At 35.2% G+C, this 26,438-nt stretch overlaps 1 protein-coding gene across 3 annotated transcripts in view; it reads left to right on the top strand.

The window, feature by feature from the left end:
* The window catches only part of LOC145292903 (DNA damage-regulated autophagy modulator protein 2-like), a 166,163-nt gene that overhangs the window by 105,292 nt on the left and 34,433 nt on the right, over positions 1-26,438 (top strand). For all 3 annotated transcript variants that reach the window (XM_080139042.1, XM_080139041.1, XM_080139043.1), the window contains exons 2-3: positions 4,925-5,033; positions 17,498-17,551. In XM_080139042.1, coding sequence (XP_079995168.1) covers positions 4,963-5,033; positions 17,498-17,551 — 125 coding nt within the window. In that variant the 5' untranslated portion in view covers positions 4,925-4,962. The remainder of the gene's footprint in view (positions 1-4,924; positions 5,034-17,497; positions 17,552-26,438) is intronic.

The raw sequence follows: 26,438 nt of genomic DNA, 5'->3' as shown, positions 1-26,438 counted from the left end.
GAGTAGGGACAAATCTCAAACTTATTTCTTGCTATTTTCATTACACGCGATGAATTATGCGGTGTCGTTTTTCGGGATCTTCTGAAATAATTTATCACTCGAGCCTTCTCTCTTTTCAATATGATTAATGTACCAGATGGGGTTTTGGTTTAGCGTATATCGACCGCCATATTTGTTAAAAATAAAGTTGTTTCTTTCTTAGTGTTGGCTTGTTTTTTTAGTTCTTAGTTTTCAGCTTATTTTTTTTATTTTTTTTTTTTTTGCTTTTGTTTTTGTTTTTCTTACTTTGGCCTTTATTGTCTCTTCGTTTGGGTTATTTTCGATTTCTTTGTTTGGGTTTATTTTGGTTTAGTATTTGTTAATTGGTTTTGGTTCATTTTTGTTTTTTGGTTTGTCTCATTTTTTTTTTCTTGATTTGGGCTTTGTTGTCTTTAACTGATATGATTAAACTTAATTTTTTTATCATCAGTATTTTAAGAAATAAATTTATCTATTGTTTATTGACTGATTTCTCGCCCTCCTTTTTTTTTTTCAAAAATAAAATACGAAAGATTTTAGAAATATAGCTAGGATATAAAAAAAGATGGCAACAAAAACAAATTCATTTTTTTCCTCGTTACATCCGTGTTTAAAGTGTTCTTTTTCTGGAAATATTTCTAAATAACTTATAAGTAAATTTTGTTTTTTTTTCACTTTTTTACTCTTTTAACTTTCAAAGAACCTTATTTCTTTTTTCTACCTTTTGTCCTTTTCAATCGCCCCCCCCCCGAACTATTTTTCTTATGGATATATATGGGTCACTGATGAGTTATTTGGCCAATCTACACCATTCAACGAAACACTTGTAAGACACCATACAACCAATAAAATAATATGAATGTTATATAAATATGTTTGTGGTTTTGGAATGTTTACTAACGATATATATATATATATATATATATATATATATATATATATATATATATATATATATATATATATATATATATATATATATATATATAAGCGAGATAAGACACTGATAGAATTCAGATGAAAAAATCCTGATAGATATTACTTGAAGCAATACTTTCAAGGTGATTCTAGCCAAAAAGGAAAAGCTCAATATTTAAGAATAGAGCAATATATAAGGTTCGTGGTTAAATTTTAAATTCTGAAAAAAACAACATATAGAGACATATATTCGACTTAAGAATTTATTGTTTGACAAAAGGAATATATAGAAGGGGTTATTTTAATTCCCTTAATCCATGGATTTTCAACAATGGCTCATATCATCAGTGGAAATGAAATGCGGTTATGGGAATATTACTTTCTTCCCTGGGCCTATTTTCTGCCCACCTGGATTTATAACCCCGAAGGACATTGGACTCCTTCCGATAATGGATTACCCAGTTTGTATCAACTTTTCTTTTCGTATAATTTTTTCCATATAATTATCCACAACCACTCCAAAAACTATTTTCAATAATTGTGCTGAAAAGCAAAATTAGCGTCCATTCACTGCTGAATATTTTGCTAACCGCATTTCATTTCCTCTGATGATATGAGCCATTGTTGAAAATCCATGGATTAAAGAAATTAAAATAACCTCTTCTATATATTTCTTTTGTCAAGCAATAAATCCTTAAATCGAATATATGTCTCTATATGTTGTTTTTTCAAAATTTAAAATTTAACCACGGAACTTATATATATATATATATATATATATATATATATGTGTGTGTGTGTGTTTGTTTGTTTTGTAGATACTCCCAAAGCACTCAATCTAATTACTTTTATAGTTTCGTTAAATTACTGCCCTTATCTGTAGACGTGCAAAGTAAATTAATAAATGCCATGAAAGTGAACGGAATCGCCTTGTTTACTCATATAGATTGAACACGTACATGCGCTCACCACTATCACCCCCTTTCTAGCTCTCCCCCCTCTATCTATCTATCTATCTATCTATCTATCTATCTAATTTTTTCTCTCTACCATTTTGTTTGTTGGGGAATTCGTCAGGACAAAAAGATAAAATCTATTGTTTCGTCATTGTCATAAGGTTTTAATATCACCTGACATAAGCACCCACTCACACACGCTAGGGATCTTGCCCGAAGGTGACTCACATCGTCTGAAGGTCATGCTTTCTTAACATCTTGCAACTACGAAAAATTTCTGTTTGTTTTGATTTTACCAAGCTAAGAAAATAAGAGCACCTGCCTTTCCTGAAATTACTCCTCATTCGTCACGCTAAAATTTGTTCGCGCACTTTACAATAAATGGATTAAGCTGTTACTAATGGTTTTGGATTATGTTTTTAAACAAATTATATTAAAACTAAGACCTAGTACTATTTATTTATATTTATTATAACCTTATTTATAGCCCCTTTACTGCTGGCTGGGCTCTTTAGGATAAGTAAAGATAGGCTGCCAAATTAATGCTTAAGTGTAATCTACCGTCCAATTGATTGTTAGCAGTCGTCATTTCCTATTAGATGTGTCCGCTTGCAAAGACATAAATAGACTTTAATTCATTTCTTTTCACATGGATATAAGGTTGGCTGCATCGATTGAGAGGTTCAAACTTAAAAATTAAAAGTTGACTTTGATCTGAGGTTCGAATCGTACGACTGATAGGACAATTATCCTCTATACTAATGCTTCTGGAAAAGGATGAAAGCTATATCTATGTAGATAAGAATTTATGAAATTGTGAAAGTATATGGCAATTAAGCTGCACAGAATCTACCGTTTCAATCTCTTGGGGCGTCGTAAGGCTAAAATGCGCGGACACCTCGTGTGTTAAGATATGCACATGGTGTTTTGTTTAATTTAGTTAGCTAACAAATTCGATTCATTATTTCCGCTCGTGGGTTTTCATTCACTCGTTCAAAGATTCGACTGACTTTTATTTCCTGATCTATTGTTCTGTTTCGGATAGGGTGACACACCATTTAATTGTGAATATGTCAAATTAATAGTTGAGCTTATCTTAACACGCGCGAACTTGGAGTTCATGTTTTTTTTATGTATTGTAATCCTAAAGTTAATTTTATTTCGTGTATACGGTTGTTTGTTATTTCATTTTTATAGTTTAAAAAGTGTGGAAGTCCTTGAAGTCTACGATTTCAAATTTCTCATTCATACATAATTTATACGGGTTGTCAAAATTTCTATGTGTACTGATTTGTTGTGTTATTTTGCATTTGATTATTGGTGGAAGCCTCCGTTCTATGAACTTCCAGTAATGGGTCGCTAATGCTGATTTTATTCTGCGTTTTTTTGTTCTTTTATGGTGGTAATATTTAATTTTACATTATAAGAAGGTCATACCTACGTAATACTTATTATTTGAGATTTCTTGGCAAACGTTGTGGCTTGGTTAACGAAGCATTTTTTTTATTTTTAGCTATGCCGCCTTATAACTTTTCATATTGATATATATATATATATATATATATATATATATATATATATATATATATATATATAATGGATGAGAAACCCTTTTGAGGGAGCCTTGGGCTCCCCACATTTGAGCCCTTATGCCCAATTTGCTCTCGTGGAGAAGCACGCACATATCATGCAGGTACCGTGTGATTTTCAAAATGTCGGAGTATACCAACCAGGTTTCGCCAACAGTTGTTTTCGAAGCTCGATTGAGTCAAAATCACCCGAGATCTCAGGTGCCCAGGTATCCTTGCATGCTGACATCTGAATTTGAAAAACAAAATATGTGCATTAAAACGTAGATATCTTTCTCTCTCTCTCTCTCTCTCTCTCTCTCTCTCTCTCTCTCTCTCTCTCTCTCTCTCTCTCCCTCTCTCTCTCTCTCTTTCTTTCTCTCTTCCTTTTCGCTTTGTTTCAATGAAGAAAGAGAGAACTGAATTGTATTGTAAAATACAGTTAAAGGCTGGATTTTGTCCGTGACAGATGATAGCAGTTAAAGCTTACACGCGTCGGGTCCCAACGGGGGTTTAATATGCTCTTCTAGTGTTAAAATAAACTAATTTGTAAAAAATGTTAAAATAAAAGAATTTGTAAAAAAAAAAAAAAAAAGTCTTCGTTCGCTGTTTTGTACAAGCGTTCAATTTTAGCAAGCGATCTCTACCATCAACGACAATAGAAAATAGAATTCTGCACGAAAAGACGACCAGGTTCGCACCAGCAGATGTAACCGACGTCAAGTCAACCCTAGTGATTCATGTTTGACTTTTATATCGTTTGATCGTGTCTAACACCCTGGGAGCTGTTTGCCGTTCCCAGGACAGAACAATTGCTCCAGAATTGTCTCTACGACACAGACAAACCAAGTAACTCTACTAGACTAACGATCACATCTGCTGGTGCGGATCTGGTCGTCTTTTCGTGCAGAATTCTATTGGGTATGGGCACCTGAGATCTCGAGTGATTTTGACTCAATCGAGCTTCGAAAACAACTGTTGGCGAAACCTGGCTGGTATACTCCAACATTTTGAAAATCACACAGTACCTGCATGATATGTGCGTGCTTCTCCACGAGAGCAAATTGGGCATAAGGGCTCAAATGTGGGGAGCCCAAGGCTCCCTCAAAAGGGTTTCTTATCCATTATATATATATATATATATATATATATATATATATATATATATATATATATATATATATATATATATGCGAACAACCCGGCGTTGTTTGTCAGGAGCGTTTCAAAAGTAACACATCCTTTTTTTTCCATATCAGATGATATTGTACCTTTCTTTGTAATGATGACTGAACTTTAAAAACAATTACCAGCAACAATTCTTTGATTATAATAATAAATGAAAAAGCTTTATTTTTAAACATTCATTTTAGAAGAATTTGTGCCATTTTATGTACGATGTTGAACGTTGTCTATGAGTCACGTGACACGAATGCTTGCTAACTGTTGTTCTTCCTTTTGTAGGTGGACCCTGATAGAACCAATGAAGGCAACCATGCATAATGTGGGGTCAGAGGCTGTGGCTGTTTCCCATCGTTGTCTTCATTGCAGCTCCCGTCTTCTTTCTCATCACGTAAGTGCTAAAATATAAAAACAAACATAAAAAGAAACAACAAAACGATACAACTTTTATTCATTGTTTTTTTTACTCCCAACAAGGCACAGCGCCACTTGGATGTAAGGAGCTACTATTTGGGACAAAATATCCAGGGATGTTAGCAGTGATATATCTGTTTACATTAAACTTGTTCACATTACGCATGTGAGTACAATCGGAAAAGCAGGAATCTGAAAGGGAATTCCAAAGTCTAGCAGTTCGAGGGAAGAAACCATACGAGTAGAAAATTTTTCGGCATCTAGGGATCTCTATACTGTAGGGGTGGAATTTTGCTGCTTGTTGCATTAGTCAGGGGTATTAACGTCGAAGGGGTACAAGGGCTCGGGTTCACAGGAACACCTTCCATTAAAATACTTGTAGAATCGGTACAGAGATCCAACATTTCGTCGATGGGACAGAGGTTAGAGTGTGGTTGACAATGCGAAACTTATTGGCGACTCTTTTCTGAATCCTGTTTAGGAGTGAGAGACTAATAGCAGATATCCGAGCCCAACAATACTCCATGCATGGGAGAATGATGGCCTTCTATCAGTACAGGATACGCTCAGGCATAAGTAACTTTCTAGCACGGTAGAGAGAGCCCACTTTCATTGCAAAAGTTTTGAAGTGAATTAAAATCCAAATGAATTAAAGAGGATCATAAAAAAATGAACTTATGGTTTTTATCAATCATTTTTCTATCATGTAAAGAATAAAGAATGGATAATTATTTAAAATAATGACAAAACCTGTCCATTCATCCATATGTCCATTCATCAACGTTATGTTTTGCGTTGTTCGTCTGTTGGAATGAAGAGGACCATCTGATTATCCTAAAGGGTGGAGTGGGGAGGTCATCATCTGTGAGCATGTAGATCAGTGGTTCCCAACCATTGTGCCGCGGCACACTAATATGCCGCGGAATAATTACTGGTGTGCTGTGAATAAATATTAGCTAGAAACCATTTAATTTCACTTTGTTTAATAAAAACATTTAATTTCTTAATCATAATGATACCACTCAATTTCAACTCTAAGTAAAAGAAAGTCATCGAATTCTTATTGCAATTCTCAACTTCATGCCAATGCGAACTGGGAATGTCTTATACAAACAACATTAAAAATAAAAACGTGAAAGACTTAAAAAATATTGAGGAAGAGTTAAGTGTCTCTCTCTCACATTTGCTCACGTACTGCAGCAGTAGTTAAAAACACCAGGCACAACTGTTCCATTTAAATTCACCATTATTATTCTATACGAGATATTGGATATAAGATCTGTTTATTTATGTGAATAAGAATTCTCATTATATAATCTTCTTTGTTTTGTTTTTTTATTGCAAAGCAGCTTTATGTGTAGAAAATATTAATATTTTATGATAGGTGTGCCGTAAAAATTTAAATAAACTCAGTAGCGTGCCACCATGTAAAGCAGGTTGGGAACCACTGGTATAGATGGTTTGTTAAGTTTTGAGACATTATTCTAAACAAAGATAGCGGTAGTAAATCAAATCAGCAAAGAATCAATGCAATCACGATCTCGAGTGCTGAGTAATTCTTAATAACAAAGATGGCGGTGAAGAATCAGTGCAGTCATGATTCAGTTGTTTCAAGACAGAGGTTGACAGCGAACTGAATTGAATCCAAAATTCGATATTTTTATAATAAAGTTGGAGGCTTCTGATTGGTTGATTGTCCTAACCGTAAGTTATAAATAAGATCGTCGAAATCATTGGAGTCATACCCTCCATTATAAGTCAAGAACATTTTAGCATGGTTGATAACCCAACCTGTGCTTGGAAAGTTTTGCTGCAGCAGGGACAGGGAATGGTAGCAAGTTTTGGGGGCTTAAATGCATTGTTATTTCTCTGCAGCAGTTTTCCTGTCACTTTCATATGAGCAGGCACCGTCCTGAATAGTTGCCCACCACTTTGTTCTATCTGAAACTATCTGTTCCGATGATGACATATCAACATTGAAGTTCTTCAGTGATGCCTTCAAACTATCTTTAAATCGTTTTCTCTAATCGTAATGGGAGCACTTGCAGTGCTGGTGCTCACCAAACAAAAGCTTTTTGGACAGCCTATAGTTGTGTATGCCTGCTACATGACCAGTCCAGCGAAGGATTGTAAATTAGTTTGGAAATTCAGTATGTGAAGATTTCTGTGTCTGGTATCCTTTCCTGCTGGCATTTGTTAAGCAGTTTCCTCAACCTAGTCGTGTGAAAGTGATTTAATAATAGACAGTCCATAATTCACATCCATAGAGTAGGGTTAATGAGTGTGACAGTTTGTAACCCTTGATCTTTGTCATGGAGGTGATGCCTCTTTGGTTCCATACATTCTTGTGAAGTCTGCAGATGACAGCACTTGTTTTGGTGAGTCTTGTGGTGATTTCGTATTCATTTTGTCTAGTCGCCATAGGGGCACTTGCCGTGCTGGTGCTCACCAAACAAATGCTTCTTGGACAGCCTGTAGTGTGTGTGTGTGTGTGTGTGTGTGTGTGTGTGTGGACTACATTGCAGAGAGAATGTACTGTTAAGGTAGGTGAGCTTATTAACTGCATTGAGTCTTTGCCAATTGATGGAAATATTGGGTTCAACATATGGGGTTGTGCATCACCTTGGTTTTCTTAGTACTGGTTGTGAGACCAAAGTTGTCCAAGAATATGCCTATATTGCATTGCATTGCATGTCTATCTCAGAGTTAGCGTTAAGGGCACAGTCATCATTAAACAGAAAGTCATTGATAGTGTCTCTTGCAACTCTGAATTTCACTTGATATTGATTCACGCGCTCACATCAACATTTCCGAAGAGAACATAAGGCTGAACAAGGTGGGAGCCAAAATACCCCTGTTTCATTTAATTTATGACTTCAGAGGGTCAGAAGTCTCCCTACCATATTGTACTCTGGCCAGTATTCCATCATGAAACTGGCAAATGATGGCAAAGAATTTTATTGGACACCCATACTTTGAAATGATTCCTCAGAGGACTTCTCTGCTTACATTGTCAAAGGCTTTGATCAGATAACAGAGGTGGAGTATAGATCCATATTTTGTTCTTGGCACAGGCTGTTTACTTTACGCTTGTATAGATATATGGAGGAGGCATCTTTGAAGTTTGAGGGAAGTACCTCCTCCTGCCAGATGAGATAGAATAGCTGGTGAATTTCTCTTGATATATCTCAGCTGGGATAGAGTCTGAGCCAGGTGCTTTCCCAGTGGACAACAGGTGGATTGCTTTCTTTGTTTCTTCAAGGGCTGGGACTTCATCCCTTTCCTCGTGTATAGTAATTTGGGGTGGGGGCGATGGTAAAGGGACGGTTTAGTACACTTTTAAAATACTCTACTCACCTTCCTAGGGTCACGTCTTTGTTAGTGAGAAGAGTGGATCTATTTGCTTTAAGGGGAGGTGATGATCCAGATCCTTGAGATCATCATAAAAGTTCTTCAATTCATTCCTATCATATTCATAGATTTGAATTTCTTCTGCTTTCTTGCCAGGAATCATGCATCTGTCTGAGCTTCAACTGAACGTTGGTCCACAAACTTTTCCATGTGTCCATTTTTTTAAAGATCTTTAATATGGGCTTTGTATGCAGAATGCTTCTACTCTAGCAACTGGGTAATTCTCATCAAACCAGTACTTGTTTTTCCAGGGCATGGCTATGTTCTACAAGGTTTCAAATATTGTCTCCCATGCTGCTTCTACATCTTGATTGTCTATTGCAATAAGGTCAAGATGTTCTCTGAGAGTTTCATAGAAAGATTTTTGGATAGTTTTTTTTTTGTTTTCAGCTTGTTTACATTTAGTTGTTTTGGTGTTTTATAAGCGTTTTTCTTTGGTTGGATATGCAAATTGAGTCTGGCTTTATACATGGCCCTTGTTATATGCATGTCTCACTTGCTCCTTTTCCTGATGATGATATAGTCAATTAGATGCCAGTACTTTGAGCGATGATGCATCCATGACGCCTTTGTTGAGGATAGGGAGGCAAAACAGTGTTTGCTATCAGTAGGCCATGCTCAGAATAGACTTGGAGGAGAAGAAGGTCATTGCTTTTCCATTTTCCAACATCACTTTCCTATCACACCTTCTCAGACGGCATTGCTACAACCTACTCTTGTGTTAAAGTCACCAAGAATGATGAGCTTGTATAAATTTGGTGTTGCACCTATGATGGTGTTAAAGTCATCATAGAACTTGTCTTTGACTTCATTGGAGTTTGTCATGATAGGGCCATATGCACTGACAAAGGTAACTTCTTTTCATTGGAGAGAAGTCATTAGTCGATCATTGACTCCTTTTGAAGGTCTTACCAGTCTGCTCATAAGCGCATTTTTCACTGCAAAACTAACTCCAAGTTTACACCTCTCTAAAGTCCTCTGCAATTCCAAAAGAAGGTATAGCTTTCATCTTTTTCCCTAACTTCACCTTCACCTGCTAGTTTTGTTTCACTTAGAGCAACAATGTTAATGTTGTACTTGGCGAGTTCACTTGCAATGGATGCAGATCATTTTTGTGGTCTGTTCGAGGTATTTCTCTCCAAAAGTGTACAAAAGTTCTACATTGCGATAACTTTTTTGTTCTTGTATTTTAATCACATTTTTAGGGTTCCCACTGACTGCAGTAAGCCAGCCAGGATGTAGTGGAGTAGGTAATGTTTGGAGCACCTTTTCTAGCTCGTTCCCTATGCCACAAGGCTGAGCAGTACTATCCTAAAGAGGACTGCTCAGACACTCAGACAGATGCCGAATTCTATTTTTACTCCAGTGGAGAGCGACCCTATGACCTGAGTTGGCTGTGCATATCGTTCTGTCACTTGCATAACACCACAGGACTTGAAGAGGATGAGAAATAATGGATGACGTACTGGGAGTTTTTAAGTAAAGCTGGTTTGTGAGAGCACTCTCTCATCCCAACCAACCTGATCTAGTAGAAGGACAGGATCAAGACAGCTGGAGGTCAGGTGGGACAAGTATGCCAGCCAACCATTCACTCTGAGGTCCATGGCTAAGGTCCTCATCCTTGGAGGTTCACTCCGGTCATAAATACATGGAAGTTGCTCTAAACAAAGTTCAATCATGGCCGTTAGTCCAGTCTGATGAGCTCTCCACCCAGCGGTGCTGCAAACCTGCTGAGGCTAGTACCCAGTGTTTAGATCTTGGACTTAACAAGTGAGAGATTTAGGAGATAAGTGAGAATCAGCGATCTCTGTCCACTCTAATAAGTGCAATAGCCTGGAATCGAATGGTACTACCTCTATACAGAGCCTCTTATACCCTTACCTTTATGTGAACAACAAAAAGTACAGTCTTCACCCTTAATAATATAATGAAACATATTTATTTTAGTGTATTTCCAGACAATGCTGCATATTTTTTCTTCCATTTTTCCATCAAGTTTATATCTTATAGGAAATGTACTACATCTGAACACATCTGAACTATCGAGGATATTAACTCCCAAGTAAAGCAGAGCATTTTTTCTACTATACAATAGTATCACAAAATACAGTGAAAATCTTTCATCAGAGTCACATGGTATTTAAATACACCTATTTTATGCAAGATTGCTCTATCTAGCATATTGATGACTTCCAGTCAACGCCGAATAAACTCACCTGCTCTATCAATGATACTGAGCAATTTAGATTAAATTATATCATTTATTTAATACTATCAGGCAGACTCGAGGTTGCCCGTGATTAAATAGGATCCAAAAATGTTTCACCCTCTCATATTTTATTGTCATTGAAATCTATAAAATCGCCCATTTTTCAATCAAATCGATTGATTGTCTGCTCTAGTTAAGGACCACCACATTGCACTCCAAGTAAGCTTCACGTGCCACACCGCAGTGACTTAATCCACAATACATTGTAGCTTACATTGCACTGTAGAGAACCTACTGTTGATTTTGTAAAATTATTTTTATATATAATGGCTTGAATTAAAATTTAAAATGCAAAAGCCAAGTATCAGGCTTCAGCTCTAAACAGAAACATTAATTTCGAACTTGTCAGTGTCATATCAAAGAATTTACTGTGATTTTATATGCCGGGCCTTTCTGCTTGTGTGATAATAAAAGTTCTCAAATGCAATTGTGATGTTAGGCTGTATAAGGCGTTAATTTAGGTCCAAATCGCCTATTCCTTCTTTTACCGGATTTTTTTGATTATCGATTGTCAATACTTATCAAAATCATTCCCATATAAAACCTATTTAAGAACACTGCCAGGCACATAAAACACATTTGTGTGAAATTTCAAAAAATCTGCCCAGCTGTTTAGGAGTTCATATGGAACGAACTCAGACACACACACACACACACACACACACACACACACACACACACACACACACACACACACACACACACAAAGTTCCTTCTATATAATAGTAGAGATAATGATGTTGGATTCCGTGCAACACTGAGTTAGCAAAGTGCAGAAGTTATTTCTCTTGAGTAACACCGATTCATTTAGGATGATGAACACTTTTTGATTACTATATACCACTTACTAAATATAATACTATAATCTTACATTTATTACTCCCGTTTATACACATATATATATATATTACACAAGAATACAAATTTAAGACTGTAAAAATATATCTTACATGAATTTATTGTTTGACAAGATAATTAAATAAGATATATTGAAATTTCATTAATCCGCAGAGTTTCCAAGAAATGCGTTGTTCTCAACAGAGAAATAAACTCTTTGCACAAAAAGTTTTTTTTTTCTTTTTTGCATCTATAACTAGCTTTCATGTAATGCTGTTTCAATTAATGAAACGTGCCAGAAAATTAATGCTTCGCTATAATATCATTTACTAATATCCTTCCTTTGATGAGAAGAACGCATTTCTTTGAAACTTCGCGGACTAAGGAAATTTCAATATATCTTATTTGAGTATCCTATCGAACAATAAATTCATGTAAAATAATTTTTTACAGTTTTAATATATATATATTAAAATTGGAAATTTCCTTTTATATATATATATATATATATATATATATATATATATATATATATATATATATATACAAATAATCCAAAGAATGTCATTCGCATTCTGACAATAAGATTGTTCACTGTTTCAGTGATGCTTGAATCGTTAGTCACATCTACATCTAGTGATTATTATTGTAACCCGCAGCAACTGTAGGTGTAGGTACTGAAAGCACTGTGTGCTGTCGTCTTTGGATTTTCTTTTACAGTTGTTGCCAGGTGGTGATTTTTCACTCCAGTTTGAAACGATGGCTATCTCCTCAAAGGTTCTAAGCTGTATGCTTACGGACACAAGGTTACTTTTCAATTTATCTTTGCATCTCAATAAGCTTTCAAACACTCCTTATTTCATCATCAAATTCACGTTACATCAGCAGTTTGGAAATTGTGTCATCATTTCTTCTCAATATATCGTCTGCACAGCGGAGCTGCGACTACATGAGAAAAGCTCTCGATTCGTGTAATGTTGCATTTAGAAAGTAAATCGATGTTTATACATGGTGGAACGATAAATTTGTCGCTCTAAAGAAAACAACACTACAGCTTTATTTTAAAACTTTTATTGAAAAAAAATAAATTCGGGTGACTTGATTATGTAGTAGAGTTGACATCTATTCAATGTAGCCGCCTTCAGCCTCAATCATCCCCTCGATATGGGTCCAGAATTGGGAGTGTGCCTTTCCCATAAACGCCGGCAAGAGCTGGATGGCTGCGATCAGGCTGGCTTTGGTGCTGTGAGAAGTCATGTTGGTGATGTTATCGACGTATGACCAAACGAAGTAGTTCAGCAGGTTAAGGTCGTGGGAGGAGGGGGGCAGTGAGAGAAGGGTACAAAGTCGTAGCACTCCTGAAGTCAAACCTGGAGCTCTTTGGACTTGTGGACTGGCGCCGAGTCATGCTGCCACACCCAGGGTCTGCCAGCGACCATCTGATTTCACCAGAGGATCAGCACATGTTTTAGCACATCCAGTTAGACTTTGGTGTTGACTTTCAGGCCGACTTCGAAGATGTGAGGTAGCATGATGTGGCCCTCATTTGAAACCACACTAAAGACCATAACTTCGTTGAGCTGTATGTTCAAGCGTTGAACCATCTGGATTTGCATTTTGAGGGTGCTGTCAATGGTCCTGTTGTCATAACTTAGATCAGTAGAGAGCATGAGTTATACAGTGGCACATCTCCGATCTCGCTCGCTGAACATTGTGTCACTTTCAGAAATGGTAGAAGGCTCCTATCGCTTTTGGAATTTGTACACACCTGACCAACTAGTAGATAGTGAACCCCCCCAAACGGTTTCATCAAACGGAAATGGAATCGTGTCGTCTTTTCTAAAGCGAAAATTTTATTGTTCCACCATGTGTGTGTTTGTGTGTATATATATATATAAAATAAAAATTACAATTAAATTTAACAAAATGATCCAAGATGGTAAAACTAAAGTAGATTATAAATATTAAAGAATTAATATTTATAAAGTAATCTCAACCAGATGTAAAAGGTTGATAAAACCAAATAGGAGACAGATCTTATAATAAGAACAAGTAGTTAATAAAACATACTAAAAAACACTTTGAAAAAGAGTTAAAAACATATTTAATTTTAAAAAAGAAACACTAAATAATGGATAGTCCTTAATCCGCGGAGTTTCGAAGAAATACTTTCCTTCTCATCAGAGGGTAGGATTTGGCAAAATGTGAGATCGGATTTTCCTTGCAAAAGTATTTGATGAAACTACAAGTAAGTCATAGATCTTACTTGATAACAAAAAATGAAGCAGAGGGAATAAGGTCAAATAAAAAGGACTATCCACTTATTTAGTGTTTCCTTTTTAAAATTAAATATGTTTTTAACTCTTTTTCAAAGTAATTTTTGTTATGCATTAAAAGGTTCCAATTTCTAAAGTTATTTGTTATTGTTAAATTAGTAACTATTTCTTGTTAAATTTTCGCGTCATTCGCTGCATAAAAAAATGTGTTAAATTTGTAGTCATCAATATACAGTCCTGTTTCGTTGTATCACAACTCATCAGTGCCGCTAGACTAGCACCTCTCCCAAGCCGAGAATTGAACCTAGAACCATCGCGTTGACAGTCAGTAGTTCTGCCGATCTACCCACGGGAGCGGCGCCCGTAAATAATCTCGCTCAAATGTCTATTTAAACAAGCATCGGCCCATCACTTTTAAAGTGCTCTAACCGCTTTGTTTATAAACAAAGAGCGAGTGTCGCATTTTCAGCCAATTAAGTAGCGGGTGAGATTATTACTTACGACAGTGCTCTACCCAAAGAGGGGGGCTTAAATATTTGTAGTCATTGACATACAGTTCTGTTTCGTCATATATATATATATATATATATATATATATATATATATATATATATATATATATATATCAGTGGCCAACACGTGAGGAGAGCTTTGTAGGATAATTAATTCATTCTAAGATATGGTTTCAAATACGTTTACAGAAGAAATTATTTTTGTGCGGTCAAAACAAATTCACTTCTTCTAGCCGATCGTGACTTATAAAGAAAAATTTAACGAGGCCATAATCAATTAACAAGTGTGTCACAACTTGGTTTTGCCCCCTTATTGGCGCATCTCTGGAATTTAAACAAACAGTCAAAGGTCAATCTGAGTCTCTAAACATGTAAATCAGACAATTTTCTATTTTAGGTTTTCAAAAACGTGGAAATGTTTTTCTTGGTTTGAGAATATTTTCTTAGAGTTTTTATCGTCTTATTGATGGTCGGAAGATAGGGGCTTTCTTTTGTCCTTTAATATCTACATGGAAATGAATTGGGTATTTCCGGCGTGTGAGTCCTAGCCACAATCCATCGTTGTCTGACTGAAGCTAACAAAATGTTCTTTCAATCGATATCCTTTAACAGACTGATTAATGAGTCGATCGTGTCTGTTCGGGGCTGACATTTCCTTTGTCAAGGAAACAAATGATATTTGCTCTCTGTCGACTCTAAACATACACGAAACTTTGCCAAATATATGTGCGAATCTTTTACACTCAAATAACCTTTACATAATGGAGAAGCGTATGCATAGTACCGGTTCACCTCGAATTGAGTTGTTATAATTATTGCTACCACGATACTCAAATATTCCTTGAGAAACATCTATTGATGTAAATGTAATATGTTTGTGTGGGTGTGTGTATGTATGTATATATATATATATATATATATATATATGTGTGTGTGTGTATGTATGTGTGTGTGTTTGGATATACTTGTGTGCATGTGTGTGTGGATATATATATATATATATATATATGTGTGTGTGTGTGTGTATGTGTGTGTGTTTGGATATACTTGTGTGCATGTGTGTGTGGATATATATATATATGTGTGTGTGTTTGAATATATATGTGTGTGTTCGGATATACTTGTGTGCATGTGTGTGTGGATATATATATATATATATATATATATATATATATATATATCTGTGTGTATGTGTTTGGATATATGTGTGTGTTTCGATATATATGTGTGTGTTTGGATATACTTGTGCGCATGTGTGTGTGGATATATATATATATATATATATATATATATATATATATATATCTGTGTGCGTGTGTGTGTGTGCGTTTAGATATGTGCGTGTATATATGTGTGTGTGTGTGTGTGGATATTTGTATGTGGGTGTGGATATGTGTGTGTATATGTGGATATATATGTATGTGTGTTCATCTATATATCTATAAAAGTGAAAGTGTCCTCTGTCTGTCTGTTACAATATTTTTGGAATATAATGGGGATATGATCCCGCATAATCGAATTAATTCATGTTCTGCTACAAACCAATCAGACACCAGAATTGCTCCATAAATACTAAACCTTTCTGTAGCAATTTCACTTGTTTTCTCCGTCTCAACACGGGAAGAATCTTTTGTTCTGTGGATTGCAACTCAAGAACTGTCTACTGCAAACCAGTCACTTCTCAGGACTTGTGTAGAACAACAAACCATCGGAAACTTTTCTGAAACTAAACATGGCTTGCACTTCTGTGTACATTTCCCTACACAATATCTCTGTCAATTTTCAGTCTACAGACTCGAAATTTAATATACAGGGTACTGAGATTTGGGATAATCTTTGTAATCAGTTTTCGGCCAGAAACTTGACTATTAAGGGGTCAAAATTCAACGATTTGACCTTTGAGAACTTTACCAAACTCCTCCGACAATTTTAACTCTAAACACTTGAAATGTTAGATTAGGTTCCTTGGACATAGATCTAACTTAATAAGATTTGAAACCAAAACAATAAATGTTAAGGGGTCAAAATAGGGGTCAATGTTTAAAATAATTGACTGCTGCGGTCTCTACCAAATTACTCAGACAATTTCTAATCTAAACATTTGAAATTTTACATAAAAAGGTATTCAGAGATAGGGCAAGCTTTTTAATCAGTTTGGCTCGAAAATTTGAGCTACATGTATGTATGTATATATGTTTGCATGTCTGCCTAAAACTTTCGACAGAGGCAACGGATTTTCACAAAATCAGTATCGTTTGACAAATACCGAAAAATTGTCTAAGAACATTAATTTCTTCACCTTCAACTTGGCACTTTTCTACAGAGAGGGGTCGCGTTTTTCGCCGATATTGTCGAAAGTCATCCCCTCTTTTCGATTTTCTAGCCTTAATTTAAACCTACGTCACTTCCGGTTTGGCGATGGTCGTAATAGCAAAGACGTCATTCTACTACCACTTTATTATTTTTTTTTTTTTGCTCAACATACACCTCCAAACACCTGGGCAACGCCGGGCTGAAATGCTAGTATATATATATATATATATATATATATATATATATATATATATATATATATATATATATTTGTATGTGGATATATATGTATTTGTGTGTGTGTGGATATATATGTATATATATGTGTGTGTACATGCATATGTGTGTGTGTATGTGGATATATATGTATATGTGTTCGTGTGTGTGGATATATATGCATATATATGCATGTGTGTAGATATATATTTACGTGTGTGTGTGGATATGTGTGTGTGTGTGTGTGGATATGTATATATATATGTATGTGTGCATATATATATATATATATATATATATATATATATATATATATTACAACAGAAAAATGCGAGTATGAAAAGTAACATAGTTAAGCTTAAACATGGAAAAGTAAAGGACTAGTTGTTAAAACTGAAAAAAAAAACAGGATAAGATATTCTAGTAAAAACTATAACAAATTTATAACTTAAAATATTACAGCATTAAGAATTGATTATATAATGTTATAAATTGAATTTAAAAAATTCTTAATGCTGCAATATTTTAAATGATAAATTTTATTGTTTTCTTATTCTGCTTTTTATGTTTATTCTAATATTTCTTTTATTTTCCTTATTTTTTGCAGATACGCCATTGCAGTTGCTTTCAAGCATGTAGATCCCGGTTTTCCTTACATTAGGTGAGATCCATTTTACAAATATTGAATCCCCATTAGACGAATTTATTCAGTGTTGCTTTTTTTTTTTTGCTTTTTTTTTACAGTTACAAACAAGAATATCAATCAATTGTGTGGCTTAATCACGTCGACACACCGGTTCTCGCTAGATCACTGAAGTTAAGCAACGTTGAACCTTGTCAGTACTAAATGGGTGGTCATTTGGGATTTCCAGGTGCTGTATGTTCCCTCCGCTTATCTTGGCATTGTTTCCAGTCATCCTGGACTTATCCTTGCCACTAGCCGCAAGCTACGCCGATTCAAGAGAGGTGTGGTTGGAAATTGCGCAACCCTTGCCTCACAATTACACGCACAGCTGCCTTACAGGGGTATCCTTTGTCTTTCGATACTGAACGGAGGCATTGATTGATTGATTGTCTCAACGTAAAGATGGATCACACTCCTATTTAGGTCTTGCTTTTCCTTATTCCATGAAATATTCTCAAAAGTTATTACATAGAAATGTTGACATAGAAGTGTTGACATAGAAGTGTTGACGTAGACAATGTAAACAACTCAAAACTGAATTTATCTGATGACGCTCAAATCTTGCAAGTGAAGGAAGAACATCTTGAAAGTGCATATCTTTGCCTGACAACATAAAGTTGGACTAAAATCTTATTTTTTCAGAAGTTATTCCATGCAAACGTCCATAACTCAAAAACTATTGATCTGATCAAGCTGAAGTGGTGGTGGTGATGGTCACTGTTATCAAAGAGCATCAAATTTGAAAAAATAAAAACCTGAAATTCTGTCAAAATTTGGACCACGATTGAACTTTTCAAAGATAACGTCAAGGTATAATAAGTTGCAGAACTTTATTGGCTTCAATATGTACAAAATAGTAAATCTCTACCATAATTAGAACTGAACTTATTGCTAAAAATTGATTGGAATCAGGCCAGGGTTGCTGTCTGAACTGATATGATGCGAAATTGAAATTAAGTGTAACACTAGAAATCTTCATGTGACATCTGCGTTTGACGAGTTGGTCTGAGAATCCTGAGGTAAAGCTGGCGAAACAATAACGAAGGTCAATCGTGCTTATCTCAACTTGACAACATAAATATGGACTGAAATCTTATCTTTTCTGAAATTATCTCATAGAAACGTTGATTACTCAAAAACTATTTATCTGGTCAAGCTGAAGTGGTTAATCTTATCGAAATTCATAAGATCTATGCATCAAATTTGGAAAAGCCGAAAGTCCGTCAACATTTCAATATTGATCAAACTTTTTTTGTGGTTTTAGTTGCTGAATAATTGACTAGGAAGACACAACAACAATTAAATAAATATGTACAAAAAAAAAGAAGATAATTGAGCAATATCTTTGCTCACTGCTAGACTAGAGATGATGAACATACTCTCTGCGTGTCTTTTTCAAACAGATATCGTTACCCGGAAGTGATGTCATGAACGGAAGTGACGTCATGGAATAGTTCATTATTCCAAGTAGTAGGGGTGCGTCCACAACACTTTTCAAAATTACTGTCAAAGATGCAGAACATGCTTGACTTTCAGACCATTCTGTACATTTTACTTCAAACATTTTGAAAAAGGAAACTATAATAAATGAACAATCCCATTTCACTACTTAAACAATTTAATATTAAATTAAAAGCGTCAATAAAATAAAAATCAATGTGTTCTATACTACATCAGATACGGCATAATCACGTTGATACACCAGTTTCCGTCAGATCATCAAAGTTAAGCAACGTTGAGCCTGGTCATTAGTAAAATGGGTGACCAATTTGGGAATTCCAGGCGCTGTATGTAGTAGGACGTCGACACCTCCCTGCAAGAATTGTAAAACCCTAATGGGTCATCTCTCCTAACGGAGATATACATATGACTGGGGACTGCTTTTGAATTTCATACTACCATGGAACTTCCTCCTTTGGAAGAAGCAGGTTAAACTCAAAATAGGGTTGGTGCTGTTTCACACATACTTCATCAGCACAGTCTTCAATTGGAATTAAAAATTGGCTAGTGAGCATTGAAGGGTATCTGTTTCATAAAGAGAAGTGATATAATGATACAATGGATGTGTAATGTGAGTCTTAAAGACAAGCTTAGATTTGTTGACCTCAGAAGAAGATTGAATTTGGACAGTACTGGAAGGTGTGGCCAAAACAGGAGACGTCGTTGGTTTGGTCATAATGAAAGAATAGTTGCGAGTGCTTGGGTTAATAAATATAGATCAGTTGAGATAGCATAGTTAGTTTTTAATGGAAAGTAAAGGAAAGCATCGGGGAGTAATATGAATGTATTTGAAGGGAGGAGGGATAAAGACTTGGTTAGGGATAAGTTAATTTGGAAGTCAATATGTAAAAGCCGTCCAACACATGCCAGCATATAAACTAGATGTAAAACCGAATATGATGATGAAAGAGTGGATGAGACTGCTTCAACTATTAGACGTAGAACAGTTGAGGTAGCAGTTAGCAAGTGAAGCCTAGAAAAACATGAAAGGAAGTAAAGAATACTGTTGCCACATCTGGGCAGGAGCTGCTAGAAAGAACTTATCCTGCCTTGACAGAGTTCAAAATAGACTTCATAATCTAGTGGAGGATGCCCTTTTCTCTTTTCTGCAACATCTTTCTCAGAGAAGAGACGTTGCGAACTTGTCTCTTCTTTATCATTATTTTCATGGCAAGTGATCGACTGAGCTCCAATCTATAGACCCTTCGCCAAACTTACACGAGAAACATTCATCTAGCTGAAAACACTATCAATAATTTCCCCCACTCTTTATCTGTGCCTAAACCTAAATATAGATTCAATGAACAAAGTTTTTTTCTTAGACCTGCACACCTGTGGAACTCTCTTCCATTTGCATGCTTTCCGGCTGACTAAAATATGGTCGTCTTCAAGTCCAACGTAAACAAGTTCTTGATGAGTAGTTCCCCTTAAGTAATCCAATTTACCAAATTTCCAATGCTAACAATTACTACGACATTGTCCTATTGACCACTGTATGCTTATTAACCCTTATCCTCGAATGACCTCTGGCCTTGATAAGTAGTGACTCCTTTGTAAAAAAAATAAATAAATAAAAATAAGGATGGGAAGGTTAACTTGAGAGTTTATTTCTAAGAGCCGTCCAACACCTGTCATCATTTAAAACGGACCTTTTAAGTAAATATAATGATGAACGAATGAATTAGAGTGCTTAGGTTAATAGCTGTAGAACAGTTGAGGTAGCAGTCTCAGATGATGTGGCAAAACATGGAGAAGAAGTGAAAAAGACGGATTGAAGAGAAAGAGGGATAAATAAAGACCTGGTCAGAGAAATAGGCGGCGTCGATGATGATGATGATGATGATGCATTTTTTACATGCGCTGGCAACATATTGTAATAATTAATTTCTCTCTCGCTATTGAGACCGCTTGTACTTTAAATTGTATGTATAAAATAAATAAGTTTATTAATTTATACCGGAAAACATGCTTAAACGAGTGCAGGCCTGCATAAAATAACTTTCAAATGTTGATATACTGAAGCCAGAATAATCATTGCTGAAAGTTATGGACGTGATTTTTGAAGACCCAACAACCGTCGGATTTCTTTGCGAACGCCGCCAATTTTGTCAAGTCCTAACAAAATTCTTACATCAGACTATCACCATCCACTTTAAAATTAAAATCATTAAAAAAAAAAACCCCAAAAAACTTATTTCTATCGGGGTGAAAAAATGCCTCAAAGAATGTTGGTATTTTATTTACCTTATCCCAGGAAGTAAGACACAAGGTCAAGTGTGAGTTTGTTGAAAGTGTTGCTGTGGAACGAACTGGATTCGGACTTGGCACACTCAGAATTTCATTTTGTGCCGTTACTTACTTAGCCACTGTCACCACCATTGATTAAAAGGATGTAGGTATATGATAGCTGTCATGGGCGGTGTGTAATTGTTTCTCTATATTTGAAACATCTGACGAAAGGCGAAAAAAATAGTTTTATTATTCATGTTCAATTATCATACGATCTAAAACTAAGCCGTCATTTTAGGTTAGCTATCCTCACAAAATACCCGTCCTGGGACGGGTAAAATGAATTCTTTGACCAAGTAATGTTGTGACTCTTTGGCTGTGATCATAGCGTAGTATCTATGGTAATTGTGGCAAGCAGAGCCAGAGGCCAAAACTTTATTATTATTATTATTATTATTATTATTATTATTATTATTAATTGATTTGAGCGACGGCGGGTCGCTGAATCGATTATTATAATTAGAAAAATGAACAATTAGATTGATTGGCAACTAAATAATAAACAACTACAAAAAAGAATTTGATTTTATAAAATATAGGAACACAATTTTTGGTTTGGATAAACAAATAATCAGATTTATGTTACGTCAGCGGTTGGGGTCTTAGACACGTGATGAGATGTAGATTTGGGGAGATTCTAACCAGTCGTTAGCTGAAGATCAAAGAAAACGGACGACTCAAGGGGGGTTATCTCCATGATGCAGGGAGCGGCGTTTTCTCAGGCGGCCAAGATGTGAAGACGTTGTAATCTCTGAAGATGCAGGCCTGAATCATGAAAATAAATGTTCGTAAATAATTCAGGTATGTGTTGCGTTTATTACAGCTGTTAAAAAGAACGGTTGTCTACAACTGTTTGGATAAGTTCACGTCAATCGTTTCCTGTTAGAACTGTTGCATAAATGTTAAAATATACACAATAGATGGTCAACTAAATGATACGACGTACATACATACACGCATTTACACGTACATGAATATACAGATAAAATATAAACCCCACTATTCAACATGTACGTTGTTATGCAACATATTTATATACACATTACACAACGTAACAAACAGAACAGTCTTGCCTCACTTGATTCTCTTAACGAAGATTAAAATCTAGTCATAACATATGGAAACCTTATGGTGAGAATTTATTTGTATCGGGTGGAAAATGCCGGAAAGAATGTAGGTTTGTTAAGACATACCTATATTCTTTCCGGTATTTTTTACTCCATCCATTCTGTCATAAGTGGTGCACGATTCTTTCTCATTTTTGAAAACTTTACCTTTATTTTAAACGTCTGCTGAAAGGCGGGGGAAAAAGAGTAAGCTTTTAGCTTTATTTTATCTTCCACACTGACAATTTTCTGAGCATTACTACTTCTTCCGTGCTGACTCATGAAAAATTGTTTGTGGCATCATCATTAGAAGATTGTCCTACAGATCCAACTGGCTCCCTCTATATAATATTTTTTTTTTCGACAGAACCCTCCTTTCCTAAAAGCATTGCCTCCAACACGACTGAGAAACTCTGTCTATACCATACAGAATATCAGAAGAAGGCTATAATGTGCCACACCTTGCTCAAGTGTGACCTGGAACTGTTCAAAACATGGGTCGCTCAGCTCCTTGAAGTAGTATTCCTAAATAGTCGCCCATCTAGTCCTGATCAGGCTAAACGTCTCTTAACATCGTTGATTTAAAGAGAACTATTGTGTTAACTTGACGAAAGGAATCCATCACTGTATTGTTAAGCGTTTGATCTCTTTACATGGAGATATAAGCCACTGAGGTTTTTTCTCTGAGGATGATGCGTATAGGCAAATGTTCTGAAACCTCGTTCCAGAATTCAACGTAATTCCACCTTAAGACAGGGTGGAGAATTACGGAGAACTTCCGGAAACGATTCCATTAATGTATTGCCAGCAATGGTGGCCAATTCTCTGGTATCTCTTCTTATATATAAAAAGCACTTTTTGTGTCTGCCTGTGTTAGTTCATACCCTATGGACTCCGAAACAGCTGGGCTGATTATTTTAAAAGTTCACATAAATGTACTTTATGTGTCTGGGAGTGTTCTTAAATAGATTTTGTATTGGAATACCTCCAATAAATATCGAAAATCGATAATTGAAAACATCTGATTAAACAAGTAACGATTTAATTTTGCCCAAAGTTAGGTTTATGCAACCTAACATCGCAAGAGCATTTGAGAAGTTTTATAACCACAGAAGCAGAATAACTTGGTGTATAAAATAAGACAAGGGCGCGTTCAAAATAAATGTTTCTGTTTAGAGCATAACTGAACCACGGTACTTGATTTTTGCATTTGAAACTTTAATTCAAACCGTTAGATAAAAATAATTTATAAAATAAACAGTAGGTTTTCTACAGTGCAATGTAGACAAAAAATGTATTGTGGACTAAATCACTGCAGGAAGGCATATGAAACTTCCTTCCAGTGCATCATGGTTGATCCCCAGCTAAAGCAGATAATGGGTTTGATTGAATTTTTTTTTTACGAGGCAGTCACTACTTATCAAGGCCCGAAGGCCACTCGAGGATAGGGGGTTAATTAATCCAAGGTGGTAGTTCAGTAATCGTTAATGGCGCAGATTGGATATAAGTGTGTGCGTTATTTATTTTGTGAGTAACGCTTACATCTGAGTGGCTGTCGTTTGATTGTTATGGACTTCTATTTCTTGTAATAAATAATTTTACCAATAATTCTTCCTAAGTTTTGGTTTCGGTTTCGATTGTAACTGAGGGAACTCAAGTTTATATATATATATATATATATATATATATATATATATATATATATATATATATATATACTCCTATAAATTCGTTTTTCTTTTGTCTGTAATGATATTCATATTAAAAAATCCCTTTTTTCTATTTATTAAAAAAAATACAATTTTTTTATATATGGGGTGTGGAATTGCATTTACTAACAAAAGATCTAGCTAATTTGCATATTCTTTTAAACATTCATTTTAATTAATTCCCTATTAGTTGCTTCAGTTTTTTAACGGCATAATTATCTTTAGTTAACTATCACGTGTAATTATATTCATGCAGATATTCTAAATGTTTTATACTTGCATAATATTTGCGAAAAAAAGTTTATAGTAAACACAAAATTGTTTCCATACATATTTATGTATACGTATATATTTTTGTTTAACAAATTTTGCCTACCAAACTCCTGCTATAGATTTTGGTCTACAGACATGAAACTTCATATATAAGGTATTTGAATCGATGCAAAACTTTATATTTGGGTTTTAGCCCGGAAAAACCGGTTCAAAAGTGTGAAAATTAAAAAGAATGAAATTTGCCAGGTCAACCGCCGGCATTATGAATGCATAACGTAGTAGCTATTGGTTCATGTTTTAATTTTTAACCTTGCAGTAAACATGTTTTCATAGCCCAGTCATTGCTGCAGAGGCAAAATAAATCGTGAGCTGAACGTTTTGATTTCGATTCTCGGTGGTGGCCCATGAGTCTTTTTTTTTATACTTTTTAAATCATTACTATATATTGCATCCAATCTATCTATCTATCTATATATCTATAAAAGTGAAAATGTCTGTCTGTCTTTTCTCTATGGTAGTTAAGGAAGACTATTCAGAAAGGCATTACTTTACATATTCACACTTTTTAATATATACATAGGCACATAACCTTATGAACAGTACATAGGGCCCGAGCAAAGCCAGGTGGAACTGCTAGTATATATATAAAAGTGAACGTGGCTATGTGTGTCTGTGTACATTTTCCTACGCAATAACTGTCAATTTTAAGTCTACAGCCTCGAAATGTGGGAAAATCTTTGTGATCGGTTTTCGGCTAGAAATTTGGGTGTTAAGGGGGTCAAAGTTCAACGATTTGACCTTTGAGAACTCTACCAAACTTCTCCGACAATTTTGGCTCTAAACACTTGAAATTTTAGATATAAGTTCCTTGGACATGGATCTAACTTAATAACTTGATTCGAGCCCAAAACAATAAATGTTAAGGGGGCATAATTGGGGTCAAAGTTTAAAAACTTTGATCCCTGCGGTCTCTACCAAATTACTCAGACAATTTCTGGTCTAAACATTTGATATTTTACATAAAGGGTATTCAGAGATAGGACAAGCTTTTTAATCGGTTTGGGTCGAAAATTTTAGCTACCAATATATAAATGTATGTATGTATGTATGTTTGCATGTCTGCCTAAAACTTTCGACAGAGGCGACGAATTTTCACAAGATCAGTATCGTTTTGAAGCTCGACCCTTCAGACGACAAAAACCGAAAAATTGTCTAAATACATTAATTTCTTCACCCTGAACTGGGCACTTTTCTACAAGGAGGGGTCGCTTTGTTCGCCGATATTTTCGAAGTCATCCCCTCTTTTCGATTGTGTAGCCTTAATTTAAACCTACGTCACTTCCGGTTTGGCAGTAGTCGTAACAGCAAAGACGTTACGTTTTTTTCATGTTCTTTTCCTCCTTCGTGGTACGGGTTCAAGTCTGCCTTACTACTACCACTTTTTTTTTTGCTCAACATACACACCCAAACACCCGGGCAACGCCGGGATGAAATGCTAGTATATATATATATATATATATATATATATATATATATATATATATATATATATATATATATATATAATTTCATAAGTTTTGGTTTTGGTTTCGATTCAAGCTGATGCACCCAAGTCAATCTTTAAGACAAAATTATCCTTTAAAATTATGTTCCATACTTGGAAACAAAATTAAAAATAACAAACATTTTATTCATAAGTTTCTGTAAGTAGTGGACGAAAACTTTTGCATTGATTCATATACCTAGATAAACATTAGCATTAATTAATGTTATTTTTATACACATCTTTTAAATAAAATTTTAATGAAATCAAAAGTAGAAATCGACTCGCCTGATCGACGGGATGAGTGAACTCTTATTTTAACTTACAATTTAGTTATGGAAAGTCAAGTCAGTCCCCTACTAAAGGTCGAAAGGTAACACTTAAATACAAATATGAAAGGTTTTGCTTACATGATGAAAATAATAATTGAATTTTAAAAACAA

Source organism: Euprymna scolopes, chromosome 14 (assembly GCF_053919585.1).
Source record: "Euprymna scolopes isolate OS-2025 chromosome 14, ASM5391958v1, whole genome shotgun sequence".
NCBI classification, from domain to species: Eukaryota; Metazoa; Mollusca; class Cephalopoda; order Sepiida; family Sepiolidae; genus Euprymna; species Euprymna scolopes.
This window is presented reverse-complemented; position numbering and strand designations above follow the sequence as displayed.